The sequence below is a fragment of the Lissotriton vulgaris genome, chromosome 4_1 (genome assembly GCF_964263255.1).
Source record: "Lissotriton vulgaris chromosome 4_1, aLisVul1.2, whole genome shotgun sequence".
NCBI lineage: Eukaryota > Metazoa > Chordata > Amphibia > Caudata > Salamandridae > Lissotriton > Lissotriton vulgaris.
The window spans coordinates 1,536,870,405-1,536,884,009 of NC_141691.1; the positions used below are offsets into that span (position 1 = coordinate 1,536,870,405).

General features: G+C 40.9%; 1 protein-coding gene across 1 annotated transcript in view; it reads left to right on the top strand.

Moving 5' to 3' along the window:
- The first annotated feature begins 5,263 nt into the window (after positions 1–5,263).
- Positions 5,264–13,605, top strand: part of LOC147724209 (cytochrome P450 7A1-like) — an 84,943-nt gene continuing 76,601 nt past the window's right edge. Inside the window, exons 1-2 of the mRNA XM_086965778.1 lie at positions 5,264–5,404; positions 8,120–8,360. Of these exons, the coding sequence (XP_086821904.1) occupies positions 5,325–5,404; positions 8,120–8,360 (321 nt within the window). The 5' untranslated portion in view covers positions 5,264–5,324. The remainder of the gene's footprint in view (positions 5,405–8,119; positions 8,361–13,605) is intronic.

Here is a 13,605-nt window from a genome sequence, read left to right on the forward strand (position 1 = left end):
GCGCCTCTTGTAGATAAAATTTTAGATGGCCATCTGCCCGAAAAAACGATTTCCCTAATTTATAAAAAGCTGATTAATCACTGGGCAGATCTATTGGTCGAATTGAGGGAAAAATGGTTGCAAGATGGTGTTGAATTGGATTATGAGGATTTGCAGTCTGCTATGTCATCGCCGAAGGTGGTGGCGATCCCAGCACGATTGGTGCTTGTTCAGTTGAAAATATTGCACAGAGTGTACGTCACAGGGCCCCGCCTGGTTTGAATGGGGCTGTCGGATACGGATTTCTGCAGACGGGGGTGCGGTCATGTGGGAACATTCCTCCATATCATCTGGGAGTGTTGCTCTGTGGCCGAGTATTGGTGTGGGATACATGATGTCATGCAAGAGGTTTTGGGGATGGCTGTGCTGCTGGAGGCGAGGAGATACCTCCTAAATATTTGGGAACCCACTGATCTTAATACAGCACAGACTAGCTGGGTGACTCTAGGTGATATGATAGCAAAAAAGAATATAGCACAGAGGTGGGGATTAGAGAGGTTACCAACTGTCGAACAATGGAAAGAAAATATAGATTGGTGTATGTGCCGGGAGAAAACTGTGTATATAGCTAGGAGCCCCCCCGTAAATGGACATCTGTGTGGGGGCTCTGGAACCGCTACAGGGGAGACATTTGTGCGCCACCTGTTGCTTCTCCCGTTGATGTTCCTACTTCTCCAGGAGTGTTCTGTAATTGGGTATCATGTTCCCTGCATCCCCCCCTCACCTCCCTTTTTTCTCCTGACGAGATGATGTGCAATGTTGAAGAATGTCTCCTCCTTGTAATGTTCCCTTTTTTGTTGATGCCTTGTTTTAATAAAAAGAAACATAAAAAAAAATCTCATCCCACTCAACCCAGGAGCAACTTATTTTACTAATCGGTGGGGCCCTTTTCACAGCGAGTCACACATCCACACATCACACTACTCCTGAATCAGTGGAAAAGAAAGCAAGCTGCTGGATAGCAGGGTTCCTCATTAACTTAGACTCTAAATGTTAAGCATTATATACATGTATGTACATATCAAATTTTCTCAACAGACATAAGGAAATAAACATTAAGGTACTCCGCTATTTGGTCGATGGACCAACTAGTAGAAGTCAGTTGAGGCGATTAAGACCAGTTCAATCACTATTTTCCCATTATTTTATTGCTTAATTTGTCATGACTTTTACTCTAAATAACAACAGACTCAAGTTTATTTTTTTACAGAAGTTTATCTGAATTCATTAGGAAAGGAAAATGGCATTTTCTCTAGACAAACGCAGATTTTAGGCATTTATTAAATACATTCAAGAAATGAAAAATTAGAAAGCATATTACCAATCTGCCAAAGGAAGATGACAGAACTGCATAGAACAAGTTCCCAAACTGACTGTCTTTCTATCCTCCTCGATGTCTCCATCCCGATATAGATCTCCGCATTCAATTTCTTTGCCCCATCAAAATTTAAAGTCCAAAAATAATTCAAAGTCTTTTACACCATAAAATTGTTCGGACCGACAGCATGTCGTGGTGCGAAATAAAATCCACGGAACCAACCTTTTCCCTCTTACACACAAGCTCTTTTATACCCTTTTCACTAACTATCTAACCCAAAATTGAAACTTTCAGGTTTCGCACTCATTTCTAATTGGTCCATTAGAGGGGTGGTGATGATCACCTCATGTCCTCCTTGTCCGAACCAGTACTCAATTTTTGTCCTGTCATTACCAATGCTTTCTCATGACTTAATTGTCCACTTTGCAATTTTCATTCAGTCCTTCAGTTCCTATCTTTTATTCATAATGAGGTTACAGCGTCATCCTTTCCCTCTCTCACTCCGAGCACAGGCCATTCACTTATTTCTAGCATGCTCCGCGCATGCGTGGGGACCATCTTTCCCCGGAGTCGATTTCATTGTTTCATTTGAACAGCCATTTTCAAACTAGGCCGCCCGGGCCTCAATCGGAACTAATATGAAAACAAGCACAACAGACGTTAGATATAGAATTTTAACCCTTCTGTTTACCAACCGCCATTCTTATTTTCCCTGTTAGTAGTTACCTAGCATAAGCACATGAATATGCGTCATTTACTCACCATCTGCATTCTTTTAACCACAAAACTTCTAATATAAGCATAAATACACACGTTTATTCGATTATATCTAAAATATCACAGCTCCATATTAAAACAACTCTTTGATTTATTAGCAAATTAATCTTTAGCAGCATAGCAATTAGTTTTCCCATGTGTGGTGTCTATTCTATGTGCACTTGGTTGATTAGTTTTCATGCTTCACACAATTAATAAATGTTACAGTTATGAAAGAATGACTTTACAAGGGGTTCACAAATTTTTATCGTTCCCCTGCCCGATCAGCTTTGGTACACCTCACACAGTAATGAAGCAAAAGCCAGTTTTACTTTTCTTTCTTGCAACGCCATAAGGAAACCTGCAGCTCTGCTTTGCGCGAAATGGAAAGAACAGAAATGTGCTGTATCTACTAAGATACCAACATATAGTGCATTTCTGCTCTCTCCCAGCTCTAGTGCACTGTGTGCTGTACCATTGTGCAAGGGTTGACCTTCCTGTAAAAAACAAATTCTTAGAGGCATATTCCTCTTTCTATGTGTGCTGCAGAAAGAAGCACACATGGAAAGAGTAAGTAACAAGATAGTTATGTCTCCATGTTACGCCTTTGTCGGTAGGTGCACCATTTTGGCACAAGCCCAGGTTTACAAGTTTTTGTAAATTTGGTTTACTTTGAAATACATGGGTGGATGCATGGGATAGTCCAGGTTCCACTCAAGTAATGTTCACCCACGCAAAGTAATACAAGGCTAAGTTATGTACTGCCTTGCATTACGTTTTGCTCACTAAACCACGCAAAGCAATGCAAATCCTCTTTGCATGGCTTATTAATTGCCAAAACAGATCTTCCATAGGGGATGCGCCGCAAAGGTGACACAACACCAACAAAAAATCTTAGAAAATCTGGGCCCAAGTGAGGGAGGAATGCAGAGGTAAAGTCCTCATTACTTACTGGTAAGTGCATTACTCCAAGACCTTCTCCCTCATTTGATAAATCATATCCTCTCCCTAACACTGTTTCTGTCCAGGCCGATTTAGGATATTAGTCTATGACATGAATAAAACAGAAAGTATATAGGGAAAGGGGCTGTTATGTTGGTTTTTCTTATTTTGGGATTGGTGGAGCTGGGAGGAGGCAGGCATGCCTCACATAGTAATAAATACTTTGGCTCAGGCCTTTAACGCTGGAGCGGGACTTTAATGGCTGATACAGCCTGCTACTATTGAGGTATTACAAGAATGTTAAAAGCTGTAGTACTATTTTACATAGAGCCCATTTCATGTTCTGATCTGTACTGTAAATCATTGCAAGCTCTAGTTTTAGGCTGTAATCCACTTCATTGTCTAGTTCTACACTGTAATCTATTCTACATTCTACACTATAATGCATTCAGTTCGATATTTTGTTTCTACTTTGTAATCCAGTTCAAATTATGAATCCGCAATATGATCTATTTCATATTCTGGTTTTATTTACTCTGTTTTCCATACCATGTTCTGATTCCACCTTTTAGTCCATTTTATGTACCACATAGTAATGCATTTCACGTTCGATTCTGTTTGCCTTTGCATATCCTGGTTTTACACGGTGGCCCGGGGGCAATCTTTCTGACTTTATTCAGCCTTAAAGTGACACTAGTAATGCGAGACCCTGCGGGTATTGCAATTGGCACTTGTCCAGCGCACATCTGCCATTGCTTCGGAGTCGCAGCGCCTTTACTTACTCCGGGGATGATTTTCCCAACGCTTCCGCGGCAGACCGTCGTCCGGCTCGGGTCTATGCAGGAGTGTGGTCAGCAGGGTGCGTAGGTCAGTTTTACATTAACTCTGAAAGTAGGGGTGCGGGGGGCGCTGCAGCACCCCCAAAACAACCATTCCGAAGGTGAATGAGCAATAAAGAAGCGTTTAAATTGAGTTATCTCCTCACATTTGAGGTGCTTTAAAAGACAGAGGTTAAATGTAAGGCTGTATATTTTGACTAATTCCTGCTTATTCCTTAAACATAGAAATTGATGTTTAGTTTTCTTTCTCTGAGTGCAAAGTGAGCGAATTTCATAAAGCGAACTATGTGACATTCTTACTGGTGCGAAAGGAAAAGCTGCAGGATGTCATGTTTTCTAATACAACACAATGTAAATACCTATAAATGAATTGCACAGTTATTTCAAATGATAACATTCTGAAGTGTGATGGAAACAAAAATGTAATACGATCAAAACAAATCAAGATAGATCACATGGAAATGGCCAAGTGACAAACATTTGTTGACACCCGATTTCCACACATGATCGTGTGTGCACTGTATAGTAAAACTGTATAGCTTTGCAAATTTAGTGGCGATTTTATTGGAGAGTTTGCAACTCTAGTTCTTTGTGCAACACTTGGATTTCCCACAATCCTTACGAGTTCAGTGACGTAACTTTGATGTCATCGACCCCACTCTGAAAATTGTTCCATCATCACTTTAATTTAGAGAGTTGTTTTTTTGGGGGGTGTCAAACAGCCAGAAGTAATTTTAATGGCTTGTATTTTGCTGCTAGTTTAATTTTACCTTTTTTTTTGTAATTCTTTTTTATTAAAGTTTTGATAGAAACCGTACAATTATATAAAAGGTCCACAAATCTCCACTGCGCAGCCCACCCCAGTACCTCAAGCCCATCCTAAAGAGCGACCTCAAAACATTCAAACCGGAGTCGCCTCCTCCGCTCGTCACCCTTCCTCACATGTCCACTGTAACTCCAGACCCAGTGAATTTACACTCTAACCATGGTATTCACGAAAGTAGACTTTGTGTGTTACTAGTAGAGCCAAGTCAGTAAAGGACTCAGTCAATGAGGACTTGCCTTGCAGACTTTAACATTATCAATTATTACAGCTCTCTGATTACATTAGAGTGTCAGCTTATACCCGTGTACATGACTCCTAGACCTGACTCAGGGCAACACTGGCAGCATGTCAACTTCAACCTCAGGAATATTTTCAAAGAGTGTGATCAAGCAGCACCAACACATCATCCAATAGCCACATAATATCCAAGAGGTTAATTGAAAGCTCAGTATGCTAATCCAGGTCCCGCCCACAGGCTCATCCCTCTCATTGTGTATATTGAAGAGCAATGAGCTGCTGCGTGTCTAACAGTTGACGGAAGATTGCTAAACGCCTGTGTCCGTTGTCTTATACTTTTGCATTTGCTTACCATCGAGACTGAGAGATGCTGACCATATCCTTTATATCCGGATTGGTGGTGGCGCTGTGCTGTTGCGTCTGGCTAATTCTAGGCGTGCGCAGGAGGTAAGAATTTGTAAGATGTCATCTTTTTAATGGGAGGATACACATATATGCACATACACATAAAGTAAGTATAAACATAGTACACAAAATGCAGTGGTGTAAAAGAACACTTTTCACAGGGAGTCTTGAAATACAGATAATATTCCACATTTCCTATTGAGATTTGGTTTTCAGCATCTTTGATGACAGTACACAAACCACTCTTTGGAGCATGACACCTGTGTGAAAATTAAACTCGTAAGACGATTAACTACCACTTACATTTTTGTCGCATTAAATCTACTTACTGGGTCATGGTGTGGGAATTCATTAGCAGGAATGGTCTTCAAGTATGTGCACACCCACACCTGTAAATGTGGACATTTTCAAACATTGTCCTGACAACAACTGGAGAATTACTCTTGGAAAGGTTAGGAAAAAGTTTGATTTGGTAGGCAAAATTCCCAAATTGGTAGGGGATTAGCGACAGATGATAATGTATATGAATGAATATGTTCTCTATGGAGAAAAAAATAGCATGTTCATATACCTGTAATTCTGCTCCTGCAGAATATAATTCACAAAACGAGTTCTGAAGATCTCCTCTAACGGATATTCCTGGACACCTTGGTAAATTCCAATGCAAATCATAACTACTCCAAATGTAGGAGGAAACCCTTAGATGCAGGTTTATAATTTTATGAATCAGACCCAGAATGGTCTTTCTTCCTTGAATATATTTTTCTGTAATTCATTGAAGCTAGCAGAACATAAATGGAGGTGTGGCAGTTAAGCCACAGAGAACCCACTGCTTCCTATTATTTGCCTAAAAAACAATTTGGAACAAAAGTTGTTGAAGATAAGAAGAAGATGGATGAAGTTACTGAAGGCTTTGGGTAGGAGAGAGGCAAGGATATTCAGGCTTGTCATATCAAGAATATGGGGACCCCCTCTATTACTGTTTTGGTCAAGAAAAAGAGGGGATTGAAGAAAACACAAAATATACTGTATATTTCCCTCACAGACCGTTATATCTTCTCATTTGACATAGTTCTTATGCATTTAAAAAAAATCAGAATACAACATTTTGCTTAAAGGAAATGTATTTGTAATTGTATAAACTAAGATGAACAATGTATAATATGTGTTTTTCCAGAAAAATATAAAATAATATTTTTTTATAAAAAAAGTAAAGTTTTTTGATGAAAGAAAACTACAATGAATCCTATAAAAAAGAAAAACTTTTGACAAAATAAAATAACAATGAGGTGAGTGGAGTTGTGACTGTTGTATTCTGATATTTATTGAAATGCATAAGAACTATGTCAAATGAGAAGTTATAACGATCTGTGAGGGAAATATACAGTATATTCAGGATTGTCATCAGCACAGGGAAACTCTATCCACTGCTTAGGACTTCCTATGCAAGGCACAACCCCAACTGTGTCCCTACACAGGAACCTAGAAACAAGCAAGCCCACTGAAAGGGGCCTAGCTGTCAATTGTAAAGCAGGTGCATTGCCACCTGGGTCCAAAAGTCCTACTGCACCCTAAATATGACTGAATTATGGTGATTGGGGGTCCATTTGTCATTCTTGCATACCCTTCCTGTCCTACTGCCTGTTTTTTGGAGCTGTACGGTTGGATAAAGCATACACAGAATCCCAATATAAAGTGTAGATATGTGGAAGACATACACACACATTGCCCTTCTTGTGAACTTCTCACTGTGCTAGAAGTGCATCAGAATCCTTCCATGGGTGTGATGGTAACCAAGGATCAAAGAAACAAACATTAAAAGAACCTGTATGTTCAGATGAGAGTACGAAGTCAGGCTAACTCTGTAGAATGTGGGCCTGGTTTATATGCAGAAGGTAACAGAAAATGTGTGGATTGTTGAGGAAGTGGAAAACACCCAGGGCCTTATTCGGATGTCGGGCAGACTTGAGTCAACCCAACACCGCTATGATGATGGAACCGACCGACCATAGGCCGTCGGTTCAGACTACCAAATTACAATGCAACTGCAACAAACTCTTATTTCTCCATGGGAGCATCTGCTGCGGGTGGTTTCTACCCTCAGCTCGAGTTCTCATAGAGAAATGGGAGATTGAGTAAATCCCTGCACTTTGTGGCGCACAGACAAGGATTTACAGTGCCTCTTGGCCCCCAATTGGAGGCTGCAGAAAGGGCCCTGCTAGGGGTCCCCAATGTCACTTTCCAACAGGCTTTTCATGTCAGAAAGCCGGACATGAAAAGCCTGTGGAAATCCAACATTGTAATTCTGACAGCAGAAATGCTGTCTTTAAGGGATTACGTGCCTGTTCCGACTCGCCGACGGGCAAAGCCAGCCGAAATGACCGGCCGGTTTCACTTTCGTCCGCTCTCATTGTATTACGGTGGTCAAAAGTGAAACTGAAGATGTCAGTCCGAAAGCCTCCGACCACAGGTCGGAGCCTTCCGACCAATATCAAACGAGGCCCTTATTTGGACAATTTTCTGGTGGTGAACAATCCTATTGTATAAATACATATCTTTGCTTTTGGGAGACATTAGCGGAGGTAATTTAGTTTTGCAGTTATTTTATACTTTTTCCAATGCCAGTTGCTTATTAATTGTTCAAACAGAATGGCACAGCTAGCATAGTAAATTTTGTGTTTAAGGTGAATCACAAGTCAATTGGAAGACATTTTGAAAATACAAAAATACAAACAATATTTGTTTTCTGCCCTTCAGGCGCCCAGAAGAACCCCCCTTGGAGAATGGGGTCATTCCATATCTGGGGTGCGCTTTGCAGTTTGGCGCCAACCCACTCGAGTTCCTCCGGGCTCGACAGAAAAAGTACGGTCACGTGTTCACATGCAAGCTGGCAGGGAACTTTGTTCACTTCCTGACAGATCCTTTCTCCTACCATTCATTGATCCGCCAGGGTAAACACTTTGACTGGAAGAAGTTTCACCTCTCAACCTCTGCAAAGGTACAGTAGCACTTGATTGTCACATGTTATTGTGTTTATGGTTTAAGCAGGAACATAATATCTAGAGGCAGGCAGATTTTCCAAAAGAAGCTCTGCATCTGTCAGTTTTTCCGGAAGTTGCCATATTTCAATGCTTTCCCTGAAAATCATAGGAGAGTTATGAAAAAACAAACAGCTATTCGTGGACAAGAGAATTTGCTATTCTAACTCCTGCTCTTGATGTCATCAATGATGTCTGTTGAGATGTCATCAGTGATGTCATCAATGATGCCATTAAATATGTCATTTGTGATGTAATACGTGAGATCATAAGCAGTGCATGGATGAGGCACACGTTATAGTTAGCTCCGATAAGTATGTTTTGTGAGTTTCAGTGGACTTTTGAGTTTAAGATGGCATGTTTTAAGTGTCCTTTTCACCTACCTTTAACGTCACTTTAACCTTGGATTTATTGCTGAATGTCTGAGTTTTTTTCAAGGTAAATTAGGATCTTATTACCCTACCTTACTATAATGTCACTGTTTTGTTCAATGCAAAGCATGATCTTACTAACATACATAACTATAACTATAACATCACTGGTCTGTGTCGGACAAGCCCTGCACCCAACCCCACCACCAAGGGTGGCCTTCCCCTTACCTCTACACGGTCAGGCAATGAGAGCTCTCATCTCAATATAAAGGGGTGTCATTTTAAATAATGTAGATCTACTGGCTTTTTCAATGGCTGACTATATCAGGATTTATAAGGCAAGTCTACTGGCTTTGTCAACTGGTCACCACGTCATTATATGAAGACCATTGTATTGACTATGTCAAGGGGTGACCACATGAATATACAGGGCAAACCTACTGACTTTGTCTAGGACTAACTACATCAATATACAAAGCAGACTAAATGGCTTTGCCAAGCGGTCAACACATCATTATATGAAATCAAGCATAGTAGCTTTGTCAAGAGGTGATGACAGCAATGTACAAGACAACACTATTGGCTTTGGCAAGGGTTACCACAGCAATATCTAAAAATAAGTTTATTGTCTTTGTCAACAATACCAGACACACATTAGAGTCTTTTTTGAATAGTTTCAGGCCAGGTAATAAAGCCAAAAAACTGGCCATAAGGGGTCCCTATATTCTTTAGGCAAAGAGCGCATTATCTAGCTATAGGAATGCTTGTAAACAACATAAACCTTTCCTTGGATCATGCTGTAAACACCCCATGAAAAACAGGATTACTACTTTGGTGGGAGCTGCTGAACTCCCTGCAGCATCCCCTCCCCCGACACAACATTATTCTAACATGCTGGTAGCGCTCCTACCCAGTTTGGGGCACCACAAAGCAGGAAAACAAAAGCAAATTGAAGGGCATTATAGGGTGTTCCATGTCAAGGAGCAGCGAATAATAAATGAGCGGCACTGGCCACACATGTATTATTTCTTTCCTCATTTGTGGGGGGTGTCCTAATCCCACTGTGGATACCCACAGTTTGACATTCTATTGGGAGGCTGGAGGGGCGCTCCAAACCCCAACAGCTCCACTAGCTCCTCAGTCTGCAACAATCCAGGGGTGCACATAGCAACCAGCCACACTTTATTTTGCCTTTTTTGTGGGGCATCCACAACTCTGGCCCCTCCTGGGGGACTTGGGGTGAGGCCCAAGGCTGCCACAAACCCACCGGCTCCCCTACCACAAATCTCTGGGTGCCAGCGGAAGCTGGCTATTTTTTAAGTTGTCCCCCCTCGGCACCAATAGCCTGTTATTCCTGCTCACCACTGTACAGGAGCAATTCAGTGTCCCCTGCCTGCATGTATGCGAGCAGAGGAAAAAACTGAACTATCTTTGTGTCTATCTATCTATCTATCTATCTATCTATCTATCTATCTATCTATCTATCTATCTATCTATCTATCTATCTATCTATCTATCTATCTATCTATCTATCTATCTATCTATCTATCTATCTATCTATCTATCTATCTATCTATCTATCTATCCATCTGGATAGATAGATAGATAGATAGATAGATAGATAGATAGATAGATAGATAGATAGATAGATAGATAGATAGATAGATAGATAGATAGATAGATAGATAGATAGATAGATAGATAGATAGATAGATAGATAGATAGATGTACCTCCATACGTCTGCCTCAATATCCAGACAGACACCAGCATGCTCAGGTTCGCTAAAGGACGGTTTTATTGGCTCACAAAAAACAGATAGCGCGTTTCAGCAGCCGCAGCTGCCTTTGTCAAACCTTCTGTAGTTTCTATTTTGATTTACTTTTATACAGGTTCCTGGAGTCTTAAACAAAATTAAAGGACAGTGCAAAATTGACCTTAAAGTGACAAGCACTTTTTGTTGCCATCAATGCATTGAACTGTAGGCCCAAACATAATTTCAAATCCAACATTAAATTTGACCATAATGGGTTGCTCAGCATCAGCCAAGGACTCCCCTGGAGTATCTCAATATTTATTAAAAAAAATTCATAACGTTTTTTTTAACTAGAGCAGCAATTTGTAGGTGTTACTGCATTACTTTGTAGACTTTTTACTGTGGCCATGTCCTGCTTTCAAACCCCCACCCCGCGAGCAACAAACCTTACAACCCACATGCATTTGTCCATGCACAGAGGGCCCCACTATGTGCGGAATGGGGTTGGCCACAGTGCCTGGCCTGCGAGCAACCGACTCTATATCATGCATGGCGTTCGGCAACAGCAACATAAAAAAGTGAGCCTATTGGCTTTATCAAGGGGTCAGCATATCATTTTTTATAAAAACAGATCTGTCATCTTTCTCCGAATATCTCAATATTTTTAATCAAATGTATATTTCAATATTTCAGACAATGCAATGGGAATTAACATTGATTATAAACAAAATAGTTAATAAAGTTTTAATGAAAAGAAATGTGACTTTTCTTTTCTATATAGTTTTTGTTATTACATTTGAATGGTAAAACATGTCAGAAAAATAGTCAGAGACATATTGCTATAAAAAGAAAATCATGTCTCTAGGATCATTTTTTGTTCGCCCCAGAATATGCAATCCTATAAACAACCGTAAGAGGACCTTTCAGTCCAATTGGAGATCATAGAACTTCAGATAGGAGTGCTTTAAAAAATATGTTAAATTCTCCTGGGCTCATGGTTTTAATGACCCAGAAAACTTGCTGTTTTTTTAATGGTGTTGGAGGGCTGCTGGACTCCTTGCAACCCCCAACAATGTAAAAAACAAAAAGGATCAGTGGTACCCCTACCGCCGGACAGGTAACCACAGTCTCCCTGGATGGGCTCGACTAGACACTGCGCATTATCTGCCTAGAGGATGGCGTCCCGGGGACCAATATTGGCATGGAGAGGGGGGTATATGGACCCCCTCCGCTTCTACTAGTAATTTGGCCCCAGGGATTGGGTCCCGGGGCCCAAAAGAGGCTTGGGAAGTGGCAGCAGTTCCCTCCCTTCCCTTCTTCAAAGACATCTGGCATGGAGGATGGGATCCCCGGGTCCAATGATGAGGCTCAGAGGGGGCTGCATGTCATGAATTAACATGAGAAGACCCCCCGGGGGCTGGCCCAGCCCACGTGGTCTATTTGAATTAAAATTGAAATGTTGATGAGCAATTCTGTTTATTTTTGTTTTAAAGGTGCAATCCTGCAGGGATTTCCGAGACCCGAGGACCATACCACCCAGGTCCAATATATAATGGAAGGGGAGGGGGGCTGGGTCCCGGGAATCTCACCACTGGGATTCAGGCAGGATGAACATGTGTGCTCCCACCCGACAGGAGCAGCATAAATGCCACCATCGGGTGGGATCCTTCATTTTTAGATGTCAACTATACAGCACATGCGCTGTCTTGAAAATACATGTATATACTTAATGAGCCTGTCCATGAGCTTCCCATCAATGCTCTCATATTCTTTCTCCCCATTTGTCCATGGCATGCATTTGTCATGTGTATTCCTGTGTTTAGCCCTCCCCAAGACATGGACAAATTACACTATCTCTCCGCAGTTTCCATTTCAGGATCTGTTTCAGGAACTCATCTTTTCTTTGTTAAAGAGCTCTTAACACGAGCACTCGTGATTTAACTTGCTTCTCCAAGATCCTCTGTAAACAGGCCTGTAAATCCTGTTCCTATCATGTCACATTTGTGCATTCAAAGATTGATGTCAATTACCAGATGCTGTTTTTTGGGGGCCCAGTTTAGCTATTTTACACATGATTGGTGTCCATCAGCACTCAAATCCAGCAGCAGTAAGATTGACTTTTGAAAACACGTTGTCAAAATCACAATTCTATCACTTCAATTTAAAGACTTTATTTGGGTGTGTGTTTACAAACAAAATCAAGCGATGAAAAGCCTTTGGTTAAGTGCATGTTGTAAAAGTAATTCACACACATTCATTATCTAATGTAATGTTGCTCCAGAAAATCAAAGATAAATTCTTTCAACATGCTGCGTTTATTTTTTATTTTGATTACCCGGTCCAACATTACTTTTAAGTCTGAGTGCATATTATTTAATTGCAAAATATACGCTTATACAAAGGCTTTTAATCTTTCTATAAATAGGCCTGTAAATCTTGTTTTTATCTCATAATATTTACTCTGTATTCAAAGACCGAGGTAAAATTCAAGAAGCTGTTTTCCGAGGGCGCCTGTTTAGCTATTTTTCACATGATTGGTGTACATCAACACTCAGGTCCGGTATCAGGATGATACACTGGCAATTCAGCATGCCTGTGATTGACTTTCAAAACACATGGCTAAATCACACTTCTATCACTTCAATTTAAAGTCATTATTTGGGTACATGTTACTAAACAAAATCAAGTGATCCAAAGTGTTTAAGCGCATGTTGTAAAAGTGAGGCACATGCATTCTACACATGATTGGTGTACGTCAGTAATCAGGTTCAGAATTGGTATGATATACTTCTAATTCTGAGGGCCCTTAGTTGACTTTCAAAACACGTGACTAAATCTCACTTCTATCACTTCAATTTAAAGACTTTGGGCCGAACTACGACTTTGGTGGTGCTGCACTGGCTCTCTGCCGACACAGCACCACAAAAGCCGCTCAAGGTCACTTGCCTGATTATGAGTTTGTCTCATACAGGCAGACAATCCTTTTGCTGGGAGGAAATACAGACCCATGGCGGGGATTCATGAAATGGCTGGCAGTGGCGAAACTTGTAATATGCTGAATGGGACTGAGCTAGTCCCAC